The 19,448-nt window shown below is 35.4% G+C and overlaps 2 protein-coding genes across 7 annotated transcripts; both read left to right on the top strand.

The window, feature by feature from the left end:
* Positions 1–6,890: 6,890 nt before the first annotated feature.
* Positions 6,891–11,763, top strand: LOC120085570 (Protein phosphatase 2C family protein). Of its 6 annotated transcripts, none has more exons than XR_016532128.1 (10): positions 6,891–7,180; positions 7,642–7,929; positions 8,081–8,252; positions 8,689–8,842; positions 8,932–8,995; positions 9,102–9,209; positions 10,188–10,313; positions 10,419–10,654; positions 10,870–11,019; positions 11,109–11,763. XR_016532128.1 is itself a non-coding variant. In XM_039041614.2 (10 exons), the coding sequence occupies exons 2-10, from the start codon at positions 7,732–7,734 to the stop codon at positions 11,334–11,336; spliced, it is 1,485 nt and encodes a 494-aa protein (XP_038897542.1). In that variant the 5' UTR covers positions 6,891–7,180; positions 7,642–7,731; the 3' UTR covers positions 11,337–11,763. The 6 variants fall into 6 exon arrangements, 5 of the variants coding, with proteins under 5 accessions (XP_038897542.1, XP_038897544.1, XP_038897543.1 ...); XM_039041614.2 differs by having other exon boundaries at positions 10,817–11,019; positions 11,113–11,763; XM_039041616.2 differs by having other exon boundaries at positions 10,817–11,019.
* Positions 11,764–13,234: 1,471 nt separating this feature from the next.
* Positions 13,235–15,773, top strand: LOC120085571 (BRI1 kinase inhibitor 1-like). The gene has a single exon (XM_039041617.2). It carries the CDS (start codon positions 14,643–14,645, stop codon positions 15,552–15,554), a length of 912 nt encoding a protein of 303 aa, XP_038897545.1. The 5' UTR covers positions 13,235–14,642; the 3' UTR covers positions 15,555–15,773.
* The last annotated feature ends 3,675 nt before the right edge of the window (positions 15,774–19,448 follow it).

Genomic DNA, 19,448 nt, shown 5'->3' with positions numbered 1-19,448 from the left:
TTATAATTGGTTCTTTTGAACTTAAGCAAATTTCAAATTGATCATCATATTAACGATAAGAGCATTTATAAGTTTTTATTTTTATTTTTTTATCTTTTTTAAAAAAATCTAAAGTTATTTTTGTAATGGCATATTAACGATTTCTGTTCATATACTAACGGTGAAGTTATTTTTGAACTTTTTTTCAATTAAGAGTATTATTGAAGCTTTTGAAAATTTAGCAGTATTTTGGAAACACAACTTTAATAGTTCTCAACGACAAATGTATTTTTGAACTCTTTTTGAAAGTTTAATGGTATTTTTTAAACTTTTGAGAGTTAAGGGATATTTTTGACACAAAATACAAAGTTTAGAGACATATTTATATAATTTAATAAAAAAAACACTTTTATTTAAAAAACATGTAACTCATTAATTAATTACGTATTAAATTTATTAACGGAATCTACTCATCTTTAAACCAAAAATGGAACAGATGCTTTTGTCTTCTAAAACAGCCATCAAGAATATTATGGTCATTATCTTTTTATTATATCATTTTAAATTTGTCAAGTAATAATTGTTGTAATAAATAAATATTGTAAGAGTCCAAACGTCAATAAATTTAAAAATTTTAGGAAACATAAAGTTCATCATGCCATCTAATTCAAACTAAATAAGTTAGGTATAATACAAAATGAATTACCAAAAGTACATCCCTTAAATACCTTCGAGAATGCTACCAAAGTTGTTAAATTAATTTATACGTCTTGATGAATATTGAAGCTCATTATTCCATAACCCAATATTTTGATGTACTACCATACAAAATACCTTATTGTTTTATTTTAAAAGAATGTGGTAGTGCAGAAAACTTGCACTTGTTTGTCATTGTCGTGGGACTTTTATGGGCTTGACTAGTTGACTATTGACCCACTTTTCTTGGTATGGTCACACTTTCTAAACATATATGCAAGAAAGTTCTTTGTACTAGTGTGATACCCAGTCTACCACATTTTGATATCTAAGTTAGTATAAGAAGTGTATAGTTCAACCAAAGACACAAAAGAAAGGTCAATACTCTCATTGTCTACTTACTCTTTTACCTTTTCCTTTGGGGCCGTTTAATGGAGATATTTATAAGGGACAGTTGCAAATATAGACATTAGATTCAAGGTATTAGCAAATATAACATAATGTAAAAAAAATTACAAATATGGTCAAATTTAAATAGTCTATCAGTGATAGACCATATTATTGGTAGGAGTCTATCAGTGATAGACCATACCACTGGTAAGAGTCTACAATGATAGAAATATTTGCAATTTTTTTTAAAATGATGTTATACACTTGGTTATTATTCCTAAAAATGATATCAATTGCAATTACCCTATTTATAATGCCCTATGCCTGTGGTTATGTGTAACTCTAGCAATGTCATGATAGTTTGTGATGCTTTAGGTTGCAAGAACCCAGATTGAGCACGACTTGGTTATTTCTCGATTTGTATATATCTATTGACTTGACTAGTTGGCCCAGAACTTTGAAAGGTTTTTTGTTATAACAGTTTTCTATTTTTAGCTTTCTGTTTCTACTTTGCTGAATTGTAGTAAGAGTGGGCTGCTATTTTTTCTCCTTTATTTTCGTGGATGTAGTTTAGCTACTATTTAAGCTTAGCAGCATTATCAATAAAAGATAGTTTTGTTGTGCAATTCTTTTTTGTTCTCAACATTCTGGTATCAGAGCCAAGGTGGTTTTGATTTTTCAAAGCAGCAGTCTTTCAAACTTTGCAGCAAAATGACTACGGAAGAAAATAAGAATGAAGGAAGTTTTGTACAGCCGGTAATTCCACGTTTCGATGGTCATTATGATCATTGGAGCATGTTGATGGAAAACTTCCTTCGATCCAAGAAATACTGGGAGTTGGTCGAACCTGGATATGTTGAACCAGCTAGCGAATTGTTACAAACAGAAGCCCAGCGAAAGAAAAATGATGAGATGAAGCTGAAAGACTTGAAAGTAAAGAATTATCTCTTTCAAGCCATTGATCGTACAGTTTTAGAAACCATTCTCAAGAAGAACACTTCTAAAGAAATATGGAATGCAATGAAGAAAAAGTTTGAAGGCAATGCAAGGGTCAAGAGGTCTCATCTACAAGCTCTTCGTAGAGACTTTGAAATTCTTGAGATGAAGTCTTGTGAAGAAGTGACAGAATACTTCTCCAGAGTCATGACGGTGGCAAATAAGATGCGGATTTATGGAGAAGATATGCAAGATGTGAAAGTGGTCGAAAAAATTCTACGCTCTTTAACAGAAAAGTTTAACTATATCGTTTGTTCTATTGAAAAGTCAAAGGATATTGATACTCTCACTATTTATGAGTTGCAAAGTTCTTTGATAGTACATGAACAAAAGTTTCAGCGACGAAGCAGAGAGGAGCAAGCCTTGAAGGTGACGAATGATGAAGGAAGAGGTCGAGGTCGAGGCAGCTACAGAGGAAGAGGAAGAGGAAGAGGAAGGGGTCGAGCAAATTTCAACAAAGCAAATGTGCAGTGTTACCGATGCAAAAAACTTGAGCATTACCAATATGAGTGTCCTGAAAATAAAGAAGCAAACTATGCCGAAATTGATGAAGAAGAAGAAATGCTTCTAATGTCCTATGAGGAATTGCATGGAGTTAAAAGAGAAGATACATGGTTTCTTGATTCCGGGTGTTCTAATCATATGTGTGGTGATCGATCCATGTTTAGTGAACTCAATGAAGATTTTCGACATTCAGTGAAGTTAGGAAACAACACTAAAATGGATGTGATGGGCAAAGGAAATGTGAAGTTGTTTCTGAATGGAGTTAATCATGTTGTTACTGAGGTATACTACATTCCAGAATTGAGTAACAATCTCTTGAGCATATGACAATTGCAAGAAAAAGGTTTGACTATTTTGATCAAGGGAGGGGAATGCAAAATATTTCATCCAAAGAAAGGCTTAATTATTCAAACAAAAATGAGCAACAACAGGATGTTTATTTTGCTAACCTAAACTTCTTCTCAAACACAAGTTGATCAGTGCCTTCAAACAAAAGCTGAAGCTGAAAGTTTATCTCATCTTTGGCATCAACGATATGGACATTTGAGTTACAAAGGTTTGAGAACTCTACAGTGCAAAAACATGGTATATGGGCTTCCTCAATTTAGTGCCTCAAATGCTACATGCACTGATTGTATCAAAGGGAAACAACATCGAGATCCTTTTCTAAAGAGGAGCACTTGGAGAGCAACACAAAAGCTGGAACTTATTCATGCAGATATTTGTGGCCCAATCACCCCTACATCTAATAGCAACAAAAGGTACATTCTATTGTTTATTGATGATTATAGCAGGAAAGCATGGGTATATTTTTTGGTAGAAAAGTCAGAATCTTTTAACTCTTTCAAATACTTTAAGTCCTTGGTTGAGAAAGAAGCTGAGTTGCCTATTAAGTGTTTACGCACCGATAGAGGAGGAGAATTTAATTCAGTTGAGTTCAATGATTTTTGCAAACAAAATGGGATCAAAAGGCAATTAACGACCGTCTATACTTGGCAACAGAATGGTGTAGCGGAAAGGAAAAACAGAACGATAATGAACATGGTTCGTTCAATGCTATCGGAGAAAAATATACCCAAAACCTTTTGGCCAAAAGCAGTAAATTGGACCATCTATGTCTTAAATAGATGTCCTACCTTGGTGGTCAAAGATATCACACCAGAGGAGGCTTGAAGTGGGATAAAACCCTCAGTAGATCATTTTCGGGTTTTTTGATGTGTAGCACATGCACATGTTCAAGATGCAAAAAGAACCAAATTAGACAATAAAAGCATTTCTTGTGTGTTATTGGGAGTTAGTGAGAGTCAAAAGGTTACAGACTATATGATCCGGTCGGTGGAAAGGTTTTTGTGAGTAGAGATGTAATTTTTTAGGAAGAAAAATAATGGGATTGGGATGCAAAACAAATAGTAGTAGTACACTTAGATTTGGGTGATGGTGATGATGCAGATGAGGAAGAAAATGTGAGTGAAAATGAACTTGATAGTGATAGAGAAGATGGAGTTAGGGAGGAGGATCACATTTTTGGTGATGGTGGACAAAATGTGAGGAGTTTAAGGGAATCTCGTGAGAGGCGTCTTCCTACATGGATGGATGATTATATTAGTGGAGAAGGTCTTTCAGAGGATGAAGCTCATATGGCACTAGGGATATCAACTGATCCATTGTATTTTGAAGATGCTATACAAGATGGAAATTGGAGGCTGGCCATGGACAATGAAATCAGATCCATTGAGAAGAACAAAACGTGGACACTTGTTGAACAACCAATTGGAGATAAAAGGATTGGAGTAAAGTGGGTCTACAAAACCAAATACAATGAGCACGAAAAAATTGATAAGTACAAGGCTCGATTGGTTGCTAAAGGCTACTCTCAACAATATGGAGTAGACTACACAGAAGTTTTTGCACCAGTGGCAAGGATGGATACAGTAAGAATGGTTATTGCTCTAGCTGCACAAAAGGATTGGAATATTTTTCAGCTTGATGTTAAGTCAGCTTTTCTCCATGGTGAGTTAACTGAAGATGTTTATGTAGAGCAACCAAAAGGGTATCAAAAGAAGGGTAATGAGCACTTAGTTTACAAATTGCACAAAGCTTTATATGGATTAAAACAAGCTCCACGTGCTTGGTTTAGTCGAATTGAAACACATTTCATCAATGAAGGATTTCAAAGGTGCGATAGCGAACAAACATTATTCACCAAGAGAAGTTTGGAAGGAAAAATTATCATTGTAAGTGTGTATATTGATGATTTAATTTTTACTGGTGATGATGAAACTATGATGATTGATTTTAAAAATTCCATGTTGTGTGAATTTGATATGACCGATTTGGGAAAAATGCGATTCTTTCTTGGGATTGAGGTGTTATAACAGTCTTCTGGAATTTTTATATGTCAAAGAAAATATGCATTGGAGGTTTTGAAAAGGTTTGGCATGCTGGAAAGTAACTCTGTGAACAACCCAATTGTTCCTGGTTCCAAATTGAGTAAAGCTGGAAATGGGGTCCCTGTTGATGATACATATTACAAACAATTGGTGGAAAGTTTAATGTATCTTACTGCCACAAGACCCGATATGATGTTTGCTACTTGCCTTATAAGTAGGTACATGGTAAAATCAATGGAAGATCATCTTCAAGCAGCTAAAAGAATACTTCGGTACTTAAAAGGGACTGTGAACTATGGAATTCATTACATAAAATGAGGAAATGCTGGATTGTTGGCATATACAGATAGTGACTATGTTGGAGATTTGGAAGATCGAAAAAGTACATCTGGGTATGTATTTTTAATGAGTTCAGGTGCTGTTTCGTGGTGTTCAAAAAAACAACCTATTGTGACCTTATCAACTACAGAAGCTGAGTTTGTAGCTGCTGCAATTTGTGCTTGTCAAGGAGTTTGGGTGAGGAAAATTTTGAAGGAGTTGGGCCATCCAGATGAAAGTTGCATTACCATATTGTGTGACAATAGTTCAACCATCAAGTTGTCAAAAAATCCAGTTATGCACGGTCGAAGCAAGCATATTGATATGAGGTTTCATTTTCTAAGAAATCTTACAAAAGATAATGTAGCTGAATTGGTTCATTGTGGAAGCCAAGATCAAGTGGCAGACATTATGACCAAACCCTTAAAGTTAGAAGTTTTTCAGAAGCTTCGAAGGTTGCTGGGAGTATGTGAATTTTCAGAGGAAAACTAATTGCTTCTAAGCATTTAGTTTAAGGGAGGGAATGAAAGGTTTTTTGTTATAACAGTTTTCTATTTTTAGCTTTCTGTTTCCACTTTGCTGACTTGTAGCAAGAGTGAGTTGCTATTTTTTCTCCTTTATTTTCGTGGATGTAGTTTAGCTACTATTTAAGCTTAGCAGCATTATCAATAAAAGATAGTTTTGTTGTGCAATTCGTTTTTGTTCTCAACAAACTTGAGACTTTGATTTTTTTTCCTTTTGGAATGTGTATTTCCCCATGTCGCCTTCCAGTGTCCTTGGACTTTTGGACCGTGCCTGCGACAACCCTTAATATATTGTATCTTCTATAGTTGATATGTATATTCTCAAAATAAAAAACTAGTTGTTATTTGTTACTCTAGGTTTTTTGTCCCAAAGATTTGGGAGACTAAAAGTTGAGTGGTGATGAATTGTGAACTCCACTCCTTGTTTGATTCAAGGAGTTTGTAGGTTCTACCACTAAAAAACATCAATTTTGTACTTTATTAACTTTTTATATCGTGGACGTTGTAAGTTCATAATTTCATGGAGTTTACAACTCTACTATTTGCTTGAAAACATCTTTACTCGACGATTATGTGATTGCTCGTTGAACTCGTACAGAGTATTTTGCCAAACTGTAACTTAGAGAAAACGATGTGATAATTTTCAAAGGCACGAGGTAATACAAATAATTCAATTTCCACATGGTTATCAATAATAAAGAAAAAGAAAAAGAAAAAGAAAAAGAAAGGATGGAAATTATGCAGACTTATGGAGTTGGTAAAAAGGTGACACTTGGCAAAGGAGAAATGAAAGGGGGTGGAGACGGGTTGGAAGTGGACCGGATCGAATGTGGAAAAATAGATATAGTAGGGCCCATTAAAATAGTGGGCCCAAGAGGAGCAGGCCCAGACCGGAAACGTGACCGGCATGTTATTTTCTTCTTATTTTTATTTTTTTTTTAATTAATTGGAAGTCAACAAGTCAATAGAGGGGAAAATGCTGAATCAACGGTTTTCAAGGCGCCGCAAGCGCCAAAGACAGCTATGTCGGCTTCGAACCGGCTCGGGGCGCCAAATTAACGAATTATATTTCTATTTATTTATTTTTAATTTTGTTTCTACTTATTTTTTTTTCATTTGCCATGTCACCTGTAAAACACACAAAAAGGACACCCACAAAACTCCCTCATTTACGCTTTTTTATTTTTTATTTTTCCATTTACATTTCTCTCCCTCTCCCTCTTTCTTTCTCTCTCTCGCGCGCGCTGAAGAGCAATGGAATTTTTGCAGGATGCCGGGATCCGCGTTTCTCGATCGAAGAAATCAATTCGATTGATGGAATTTTCCCCAATTTTGGTGTAGTTGTCATCAATCAATCGCCTGAGTTTTCGTCTCCTCTTGCCTGTAAATGCTCTTTCTATTTTTTTCCCTTTTCGTGTTTTTGTTTTTGGTTTGGCCGTTTCCCCCTTTCGAGGATTTTGGAATGTTAGTAGGGTATGATGGTCGTGTTTCGCTCCCTGTGATCTGCATCGAATCTATTTCTGTTCTCATTGCGTTTTTTTTTCTTCTAAATATTCTGTTCCGGATCAATGAACTAGAGGCTTATGTTTTTTCCGATGTTGAATTCGGGGTAAATTGTTATTTGATTCGTATGTGAAATGTTGTTATTTTTGTGGAATTTTTTCTCTTCCACTTGGAGATCTCGAAAGGTATGCAGTAATGATGGTGTGATTTGCGTCCTTGAAGCGTATGATTGGATGTGTAATTTCTTGTACGAAATTTGTTTTTGGTTTTAATTTATGCAATGTTGCTGTATATGCATGTAAAGTGTTTGGTTCGTGCGTTTTTGATGATCTATTTTGCAGGATTTGTTCGAGTAGATATGACGATTTAGAGTTGGACGCTGCATATTTTCTGCGGAAGGCTGTTTTGCAATTTTGAGGACGCGAAATACAATGTCCACGAGGAGTGAACATCATACAGTCCCGCTTTCCGTGCTCCTGAAGCGTGAATTGGCGATTGAGAAGATTGAGAGACCGGAAATCATACATGGTCAGGCGAGTCAGAGTAAGAAAGGGGAGGATTTTACATTACTAAAGACGGAATGCGAGAGAGTGGTCGGAGATGGAGTCTCAACGTATTCGGTTTTTGGGGTAGGTTCTTTATTTGCTGGAAAATGTTGATGTACTCTATTCGATCGGTGGTTTACTTTTAACATCTATGCTGTATATAATCTCCGTCCATAAGAATGTGAAATTTTGCTGCATTAGATTAAAGTTAAAAATTGAATTCTCATGTTTGCAGCTTTTTGATGGACATAATGGATCTGCTGCAGCTATTTATGCTAAGGAGAATTTGTTGAACAATGTTTTAGCTGCTATTCCATCAGATCTCAACAGAGATGAATGGATTGCAGCATTGCCAAGGGCCTTGGTTGCAGGTTTTGTGAAGACGGACAAAGATTTTCAAGAGAAAGGTTAGACTATCTCCATATAAACTAAATTTCTGATCTTAGTTGTTCTTGGTTACCAACCTCTAGGTGTAATCCACATTCACTCACCTTAGAAAGGGAAGATTGTGGAATGGAGTTCATTTTACTTTGTATGATGATGAAAGGGTCGCGGAAACTTGTATCTACCATATCTTGCTTTCAAGAGTGCAAATTAGCTACTTAATTTGGAGGAAAAAGGAAATAGATATAACTTTCTGATTCTGGTTTGCCCAGAATTAGTCTCGAAAGTATTTGACATGACCCATTCTACTTGATCACCATTAGTCTATGGGCTGCACGTCTGCAGCCTTTCCTTTCTCACAACTTCTCTTATAAGTTCCCTACCCAGAAGTTGCAATTCTGTTATGGACATTTTAAAAACCTTATGATATTGATGCCTTGTTACTTCTTGTTATTTCAGCACAAACATCAGGAACCACCGTCACCTTCATGATCATTGAGGGATGGGTTCTCACTGTTGCTTCTGTCGGTGATTCCCGGTGCACTTTAGAATCAGCTGAAGGTGGCATTTACTACTTATCTGCAGATCATAGACTAGAATGCAACGAAGAAGAGTATGTGGTTCTTTTATTGCAACATGACTTTGTACGACCCACTTTATCTATTATTATTGTGCTTAAGATTCTTGAATGCTTTTGAATAGGAGAGAACGTATAATTGCTAGTGGTGGTGAGGTGGGTCGGCTGAATACTGGTGGTGGTGCAGAGGTATGTTAGTTTGACTGACTTTTTATAAGCTAGTCTTGCCTTTTCTACTAAGTGTTCCAAGACTGAATTTTGTATGCTTAACTTGCATGTCCTTTGTTTTTTTTAGATTGGTCCGTTGAGATGCTGGCCTGGTGGCTTGTGTCTATCACGATCAATTGGTGATATGGATGTTGGCGAGTTTATAGTGCCTGTTCCCTATGTGAAGCAAGTTAAGGTAGCTTTCTGTTGGATGATGTTTATTTTCTCTAGGTGTTATATATTGAAAAGTTGTACTTATCCTTGCTTGCTACAAAATAATCCTCTTTCTATGTAGTAATTTTTCTTTTGAAATTTAGCATAAGGCTGTTGCTCATCGAAACAATTTTTTTCAAGTGATTATAATTGCTTCTGTTTGACAGATGCTTGGGCACAGTAGGTGACTCATTAATTTTTACTATTGTTTCTTTCCCCATGTTTTGGCATGTGATCTGCATGTGAACCTTGTTTTAGATCTTCAACGTCCTTTGATATCCATAAATGCAAGATGTATTATATTCTTATATGAGGAAAAGATTGGAGCTTTATTTTACTGGATTGTTGGTTTCATTGGCGATTATGGAAAAATCTTATACTCTTGCTTTGATCTTTGTTAAATATTAAATTAATATGTTATACGGTTATGGAAACCTTATCTTGCTAACCGAGCTAGGTAATATGTGGCCCAATTTTACTGCAGATGAACTATATATTTAAGAGAGTTGTGTTGTGTAGCAGGAGATGTCAGAGGAAACAAATACAATCTGTTTGAAGTGGTTTAGACAGAAGAGTTGGTTAAAGATGAGAAGGTACTATTAGTTTTTGGTGGTTACTCAGCTGTGTATGAGCGAGTAAGTGGCCAATGTAACCGTTGAAGGAGAGAGTTTATAAATAGGAAGGGCGAAAGAGACAGGGTAAATGTATACATTGTCTTTGGTGGATAAGGGCATATTGAAAGGAGGAGAGGCCAGAATCTTGAACTTCTGGTCTTACTTTCAGCTATGAATTTATGTTTTTTAGTTCATCACCACTTGGTGTATAAGATCTTGTTGGGGAACCAGTTGCTTTCTGGGTTTTCTTTTTTGATGTTTAATTGAACCGCAACATATTTGTTTAATCTGCATCTGAAATGTCATTCTTTTGTCAAGTAAATTCATGCTCTTATTTAATCTTGCAGCTATCTTCTGCTGGTGGTAGGGTTATTATTTCAAGTGATGGTGTTTGGGACGCTTTATCAGCTGAAACTGCCTATGATTGTTGTCGGGGGATGCCAGTAGAAACTGCTGCCGCACAGATTGTGAAAGTATGGATGATTACAAATTGATTCTCTTAGTCCTTGTTTTATACTGCTACAATAACTTTATTATGTTATGATGATTTTGTACTAATTGAACGTCTTTCTTTACAGGAAGCAGTACAGTCAAAGGGTCTTCGAGATGATACTACATGTATTGTGATTGACATATTACCAAGGGAGAAACCATCTACTGCTTTGCCACCACCGAAGAAGCAGGTAAAAGGAATGTTTAAATCAATGTTCCGCAAAAAGTCTTCTGAATCATCTTCTCATTTTGAGAGGGAATATAATGAGCCGGATGTTGTCGAGGAATTATTTGAGGAAGGATCGGCTATGCTGGCAGAAAGGTTTGTGCTTTAACAGCAGAGAAAGTTGAATTAATTTAATTAACATTTTGTTGATCAACTCAGATGGGCAATTCTGGTTTATTGTCGCTTTTCTAGTAGCGGTGTTAAATTGTACTTGTCTTATGATAAATATTCTCTTGGCTTCCAACTTCTGAAATGCAGGTTAGATGCCAAGTATCCTATCTGCAACATGTTTAAGCTGTTTGTATGTGCAGTATGCCAAATTGAAATCCAACCACGGGAGGGTGTCTCCATATATGCCGGCTCATCTAACAGAGGAAAATTACGTGCTTGGGATGGACCTTTTCTATGCTTAAGTTGCACAGAGAAGAAAGAGGCTATGGAAGGGAAAAGACCATCTGGAGGTCTGTGAATCCTGTGTTCGTCTTTTCAAATTGTTTTATACAGATTTAACCTTAAATTGCTTAAATATTATTCTCATGCTTCTGCACAGATAGACACAGCAGCGGAAGTGACTAGCCTACTCTTCAGTTACACTTCATTGTGGGTGCACCGAGCAGAGTTGATGGAAATGGCCAGTCTTAGAAATTGTTCAGAGTTGACCTCAATCTCGGAAATGGACCCCTCTTGGAGGTTTTCCTCAATTCTCATTGCTTTCATTGAGAATTTGGATCACTTTTTGGATTCCACGACAATTCCATTGGGAAATATAGCTCTCTAGTGTTACTACTCTCTTCAAGGCTGGAGATGCCAGTTAGAGTTGATTGCTTTTGGATACTGTTTTCTGACATCGGTTTATGATTGACATGCTTGCCTCACATATTGGTGGAAAGCTTTCGATAAAGTCGCCTGCATATGACACTGAAGAGTGAAGGTAAATCATTTTAGTTTCTCCATTCATCCCATTATCTGCTTGTCCTTCCAACTTACAATGCCACTGAATGAACATATTCGTCATTGTAATTTAATATATAGGGGAATTCAATTAGATATTTTTAGCTCACTGTTGGTTAGGAGGAAATCCCTTGCAACACAGCTGTCTAGACGAATTGTTCATATACATTTGATTACATTCTCTGACACGTTCAAGATGATGAACCGTATTAATAGAAAGTATTGGCAGGCCCTTTTTTCCGAGGAAAAGAAAATCCTTAAATACTCATTGCTTTAGTTTGTGTGTACCAATTGATCTCTTTTATGGTTTTCTGTTATTCTTACCTGAATGGATTCAAGAAGTTGATTCAAATTTGGTTATTTAGATATTGACGTCTCCTACTTTTTGACCAGTCTTTATTTTGCCAACTTTTTGAACCGATCTGTAAACTTGAATCTGGCTTCTCTGTGCACTTCTCCTCCATCTTACTGATTGTCTTCTTCACTTATTGTGGGATAGGATAGCGAAGCTGTAGATCTAGACGCCCCAAGGTTAGTGCGTGTTGTGGTCACAAGCCACAAGGCAAGAAGTAGACACTGTTTTGGTTGTATTTGGCAGTAGAAGCCAACCCACACGTGAACTGCAAGCTAGCTAATAGGGACTTGTTATTGTTTTGTGTTTTAGATTTTATTCCTTTTGAGCGTAGAGACGTGAGAAATCTAAAAGTTTCTTTTTCTTTCTTTGACTATTCCTCCATTACCCCCTCTATTATAACGAGCCGTGTCGAGTCGAGGCAAGTCGTTTTATGGATCTGATGAAGTGAGAGAAACATAAGAGATTTGCATATTTTGATCTCAAAAACAGATTTGTAGGAACTTTGACCTTAAGATTCAATTATCATGTAGGTAGAAAATTGAAAGGTTCATTATAATCTGTAAATCCAAGTCGTGACAAAGATTCTAAGGACCCATTTTCACAAGTCCTGTGCTTTTCTTTTCTTTTCCTTTCATTTCCCTTGTGATGATTTGAGATACTCGTATCCACTCATCTTCTCCATTCACTCACACCCACAGATCCTTTAGATACTTATCTTAATCAAATCCTTTCCTTTCCTTGGCTAACTTGGCCGATAGCTCCTCTCTCATCCATGAAACAGTGTTTTCCTTTGACAAAACAATAATTTTCTGCAAGGCTTAAGCGAAGAGAGGTTCAAACACTTCGCATCCAATTCTTTCTTTCTCTAGTATTTTCAAAGATTTAACCATTATGGGTTGGCATAATGGTAAATAGAGGGTATAAACCTTGTTAGGCTAAGAGGTCATTAATCCATGGTGGTCACTACCTAGGATTTAATATCCTACGGATTTCCTAAGCACCCAAATGTTATACGATCAGATAGGTTGTCTTGTAAAAGTCCAGGTATATGTAAACTAGTTTGAATGCTCATAGATATATAAAAAAAAATATTTCGAGAGATATTGAGATATGAAATATGGATGGCTCTTACATTATTTCTCTATGATTTTGTTGTTGACCTCAGCTAATTCAAAATACCTCAAAAGTAACTCTCTGCTCCTTCTGTATAGGATTGGACCACCTCTTCACACGTGTGTGTGGGTCTACCATTCTACCAAACTGCTTGAAATTCTTATCTTCCTTTTCCCCTCATATTCTAAAATTTTTTCCTATTTTTTTTTTTCCTTATCACGTGTGTTGTCGAATCTTACTCTGGAAATGGATTTTTTTTTTTTTTTTGAAACTACGAACAAGGTGTATTATTTTGCAATATGTTGAATGAAATCGAAAAATAGGGTCAATTGATAAAATAGAGGATTTAATCTGAAGTGGATGGAAAATTGGTAATAAAACATAACTCTGTCGGTTAATTCAAATTATGTAGTTTAGGAGGGGCACGTGCTGTAACAGTTCATATACATCATTTTCTAAATCTTAACAAGTTAATAATTTTTTCCAATCACGACAAAATTTTCTTCATCAGTCTAATTACATCAATTTTTTTTCTCTAAAATAAATGAAAATATAATAAATAATTAGAGAACAGAAATGTCTGGATTGATTAGCTGTGAAAAGTGTCTTTCCCATACTTCGCACAATCAAATATTATGTTGTGCTTGGATTTTCTCCTTTTTAAATATTTAATATAATATGATTAAATATATTTTATTTATAAATTTATAAAAAAGGAAGAAAATTCGAAACACCACTAATGTCTAATTACTTAAATAATGTTGAAGTCAATGGAGAAGTTTTAATAATAATAATAATAATAATAATAAAGTAATATGATGGCTTTATATTTTTATAAGATAAGAAATTAAGGTCTTAATTGCTTGAATTAATATTTCTGGAGCAGAAGAAAAGGTCAAAAGAAGTGACTTTTTTCATGATTGTTAGGTAATTGCTATGGTGTTAGTGACCAACTTAAGACAGTTTTGATTGCTGAATTAAAAGGACAACTTAGAAAGTTAAAAGACATTACACTCATAATTTCAAATTGATTGACTGACATTACATATCCTCCATTTGTCATTTTCAATCTAATTTGTCATATTGGCCACTTTCCCAAATAAAAATATTATCTCAAAATGGCTTTTCATTTTTACAACAATTGAGTTTCTATTTTCTGAAAAAGCCTATCATCTCAAACAGAGAGAGAGAGGGTGTTTTGTTATTATTATTATCATTTATTTTATTCTCGAGTTCAATAATTGTGAAGATAAGAGATTGAACAATCGATATGTCAAATGGTAATTGATGTCTTATACTCAATAAAAGTATTTTATTTTTCTCATTTATTGAAGATATAATAAAGCCACACAATCAGCTATTTCTCAAGGGATCCCTATGATCAAAGTACTTAGTACCTTAATAGCTGTTGGATTGAAAAGTGGCCCACATTTTTGTATATGAAGAGAAAATGTACTTAAACCAAACCTAAATTCAATGGCTTGCTATTTCCACAAAAGACATTCCATTCTCAGCTCCAGGCAGTCAAGAGACAAGATCCTTCTCTCTCTCTCTCTCTATCTTACTATCTCTCCACTACTTCATAATCACCTTATCTTACTCCAGAAGTAGAGTTGCATCCTTAGAATCAAAAGTGTTAGGAAAGAGAATCTGAGAATCTCAATTATGAACTCCAATCAGAAACGCAAGACAGCAGAGAAAGTTGCAGAGTACAAGCAAGAAACAGAGAAGTTTAAGGTTGAAGAAAAAGAAAGCCAACAACCAATTCAAGACTCATCATCAACTTCCCTTCTTCCTCCCTCAGCTTCTTCTTCTCCTTCACATGAATTCTCCTTCACAATTTCTCTCCATTCTTCCTCTTCTGACAAAACCAAACCCACTCCTCCTTCCTTTGCCATTGACTTATCTCCTGCAGATGATATCTTCTTCCATGGCCACTTGCTTCCCCTTCATCTCCTCTCCCACCTTCCTTCTTCACCTCGCTCCTCCACCAATTCCATGGACAGCTTCACCATCCCAATCAAAGAGATTTGGGACAATGAAGAGCCCCTCAAAGACAGCTCAAGTTGTAGCACCAGCACCAGCAGCATCAAGCATCAGGAAACTGAACCAACTGAAACAGGTGGGAGAACCAAATCCAAGCCTTTCTCATTATTTGGATTTGCGAAATGGCGAAAAGGGTGCGACATTACCGAACAAGATGATAAAGCAAAGCACAAGAGGAAGCTGGGATTTGATGTTAGTCAGGTTCTAAAACGATATGCAAGAGTGGTAAGGCCATTGTTGTTCTTCAGATGGAGGAAAGAGAACTTACACATTCGTCGTCAAGCTTATTCCTTTTCGGGTAATTTGAATCCGCGAAACAAGCAAGAATTGAGAGGAAGAAGAGGAGAATTCTCAGCACCAGCATCCATGAGAACATCCCCAACAAATAGCGGCCTTCTCGTTGCAACTCCATCTATGACTTCTTCTACAAGTGATAGCACCATGGAAGAGTTGCAGTCTGCAATTCAAGCTGCCATTGCTCACTGTAAGAATTCCATTGCTAAAGAAGATAAAACCAATGTCAAGAGCTGATATTAAGAGTATCTTATTGGCTAGCAAATTCGGATTCCTGTAAAATATCCACACACACACACACACAGGTGTCAATCATTTCAACTGCTTTGCATTGCTTCCAAAAGCTCAGAGAAATGAAGTTGGTATTTAATGTAAAAAGCCCAATGATTAATTGTTCTTATACACGATTCTTGATTGTGAATTATTATAATTTTAATAACCTCCTTAGCTTGCGCATAGACTATGCCTTTTCATGTGTTATTAATACAAAGAATTCAATGAATCAAAAAATGAAGAAAAACAATTACAAAACAGTTTTTTTTTTTCAGTCGCTTTGCTAACAATTCTATGAAAAATTTCATACATCAAAGACAGATAGGTTTCTCTATTTAATTAAACCTTAACACAACGAATATTTCAGAAACTCAATTGAAAAAAGTTCAAAATTTCCCATAAAGTTGAGGCTAGAAATTGGCATTTCCATGTCCAAACTTGTCCTAGAATTGACATACCACAGAACCCTTTCCCCACCTCTATCTCTCATCATTATCATCATCATCATCTTACTCTTAACATTATGAATTCCAATCACTGAGTTGCTGATTAAAAGTGAAAGTGAAGCTTCATAAGAACTTCACAAAAGCAAACGAAAAAGCTCATAAGAACTTTAATTCAGAGCCGGGCCAACCCCACGAGAAAAGAGACTGATCTCAAGCAAAATTGCGGGTTTGTGGAAAAAGAGCTTGAATCAGATTTCAGAGTAGGGACAGAATGGAATGGGTTATGCAAATGAGTCCAACAAAACCATAGCCACAGAATTCAAAAAAGAGTACCCCCCCCCCCCCCACCCCCCCTCCTAAAACCAAAAGTACCATAATAGAAAGAGATAACAATAATTCAAAAGCCCACTCAAAACTCTAATCAACTTTGACACTTTGAACCCTAACTAAACCATCAAAAAAATCCAGAGAATGATGATGATGATGATGAGGAGATATAGCTGCCTTATTGGCCATCTTAGTAATCAATCAGTAGTCCCACAAGAAAAGGGATCTCAGTCTTTTCAACAATCATAGAGAAAATGCAAATGCAGAAACAGATAAAAGTGCATAAAGAGAGATAGATATAATAAAGAGAGATCCAAAACATAAAAAGGGGCTTTGAATTTATGTCAAGAGTGCACGAGTGGGCGGTGGCAGAGTGCTTTCAGCCGCCTGTGCGACGGCATTAGCAAGCAATCGAGGCCCATTTTTGGGGATGCGACTGAGGAAATTGGGGTTCATGATTAAAGCGGCTCAGCAATCATGTGAAGGATTGCAAAAAGCTTACAAAACCCTTTTGAACAGAGAAGATTAGGGTTGCTTTTTCGGAAGTTAGACAAATTTTTACACAAGCAAGTCTCTTCGCTTTTTGCTTTTTGTTTTTTGATTGATCTAATTTGAAATTGGTTAATCCTAACAACGATGGTGACTCTTAGCATTATGAGCAGTAGAGATTCAAAAAATCGGAAGATTGGCCATACCTCTCTCTGTTTGAGCTTGGCTTTTTTTGGTACAATGTATGAATGACTTTACAATTATAGATTAAAAGCGAAGATAATTGCAAATATAGTAATTTAGGTTAAAATATTTGTAAATATAGCAAAATTTAGATCTAGATCTTAGAGTTTATTAGTGTTAAAATTTATCTTTGATAGAAATCTATCACTAGAGTTTGCTATATTTGTAATTATTTAAATATGTTGCTATGCACTTAATTATTAGGTCTAAAAGTGTTACTCATTACAATTATCCTAAGAGAAAAGTTATTGTGGTTATTCATTTAAAAAACACATTTGCTCTTTAAACTTTCTTAAAAGTAATAATTTAATTCTTGAATTTTAGTGATTTACAATTTAGTATCTTTACATTTAAATTTTGTTATAATTTAGTTTCTAAAATCTAATAAATAACAATTTAGTTCATGCATTTTGAAATTTTTAACTATTCAGTCTTTATCATGAAAAATCTCTTCAATTTTTTTTTTACTATATAATGACTTAGTCTTTATAGTTTATTAAAAAAAATTGATTATGATCAATTTATCAATCTACATGTGTAAGAAATTGCAATAAATCATAATAAAAATGTTTCACAATAAGAACTAAGTCATTACCAACTAAAGTTCAGGAACTAAACCCGCTTGACCCTACAACATTTGGGTATCAGTAACTTCTAGGATACTAAACTCTAGGTAGTGAACTAAACCCACTCGACTCTACATGACTTCTTAGCCCTTTATCAATGTCATGTGTTCTTTATTTACCACTAGACCAACCCATGATTAAAACTTTCAAATGTACATGGATCAAATTGAAATACTATTCAAACTATAGGGATTAAATTGAAATTGTATCCTCAGATGAACGAATCAACAATTATCAAAATTTCATTTTGTGTAAAGTTTAAAATTAAAATTTGATATCTAAAAGTGCAGGGCTGAAAAGTAAATAAGCACGAAAATTTATAGTATAATATGGTTTAAACTTGAAAAGAATTATGCATAGCCTTAAAATCTAGAAATTAAATAAGGGGTTTCGGCATAATTGCGATTCTCTCTCCTCCATGCATAAGCCTTAGGCTTCACGCCCATTAATGTTTCTTTTTAGAAAAGAAAAATCATTGACTCCTCTAATTCCCCTTTCTTCCTCCTCACTCTCTTTTCTCCTTTCGGCAATTTCACACCCCTCCGCTACCGCTGTTCGCTAGTCTGCCTGGCGGATTCGACCGTCGTTCGCTAGTTCGTCGCGCGTCATTCGGCCTCATTCATTAGTCATTCACCTATCAAAATTGACTGTTCGTCCTCTTTCATCAACCATTTTACATCATCATCAACTTCCATCGCCAATCGTGGATTGCAAAAGTAAGCCGCTAGTCGTCTACTCGTTGATTATTTCTCTATTCGTGGTTTGCTCCCTTCATTTGTGCCTTATACCAAGATCCAGCCGCCTATACAGATCTGTGGCAGCCATGACTGAAGAAGAATAAGAGATGAAGATGGAGGGTTATGTGTTATAAATATTGGGAATGTCCTAGAACTCGCAATTCGTGTTAAACATTCTATTTATCAATAATAATAAATTAATAGTATATAGCCTAAATGGTATAATAAGTATATGGATGAAATTGGGTATCTAATCCTGGTAACACTATTGGATGCGGCCCACTTTGTAGTTGTTAGAAAGAATTGTAAAGTACCATAAACGATGTGATCCACAGATCGTTCATGTTGAGACATGTGAGTGGGGCATCCTATGAAATGAGTTTGCATATAGACTAAACCATGAAAATAGTCACTTTTCTTTATAACGACCGTTTACTGTTAAAACTGACTATTTCATCTATTAAGTAACCTAGGTTAACCCGATCTTAATCCTGAGCTAGCTATGAACTTCTGTTTGTTCGGGATTATCCTTTGATCAACAAACAGTGAAAGTAGTCTAACAACACTACTCAATAAGCCTCCCATTTTGGGGACAAGGCCAGATGAATAGTTAGGGACATAGCCCTGCAATATGGAATTCACTCCTATCTGATTTAGGGTTAGCAGATAGGTTGTTTTCTTAAGTACTAATTCCAGGTCTTGAACAATCAAGGCCTCGAGTAACATCCTGATTTATTTTGTAATCAAGCTTTATTTTTTTTTTATGTTGGCTACTAGGATAAATTATATGAGATTTATGTATTTGGCTAAGCTAAAATATAATTTAATTATTTGGAATTAATTGAGTTCTATTTTGGCTTGCATTTGGAGATTTGATTATCTATGGAGATAATTAAATTTGTTTGTTGGAGTTTTTAAACGAAAAATATATATAAATATATATATTTTGAAAAGGGATTAAGGGAATTAGTTTTTTTTTTAAAGGGAAAA

This window comes from Benincasa hispida, chromosome 9 (assembly GCF_027475165.1).
Source record: "Benincasa hispida cultivar pf3 chromosome 9, pf3_genome.v1.1, whole genome shotgun sequence".
In the NCBI taxonomy this organism is placed as follows: Eukaryota; Viridiplantae; Streptophyta; class Magnoliopsida; order Cucurbitales; family Cucurbitaceae; genus Benincasa; species Benincasa hispida.
This window is presented reverse-complemented; position numbering and strand designations above follow the sequence as displayed.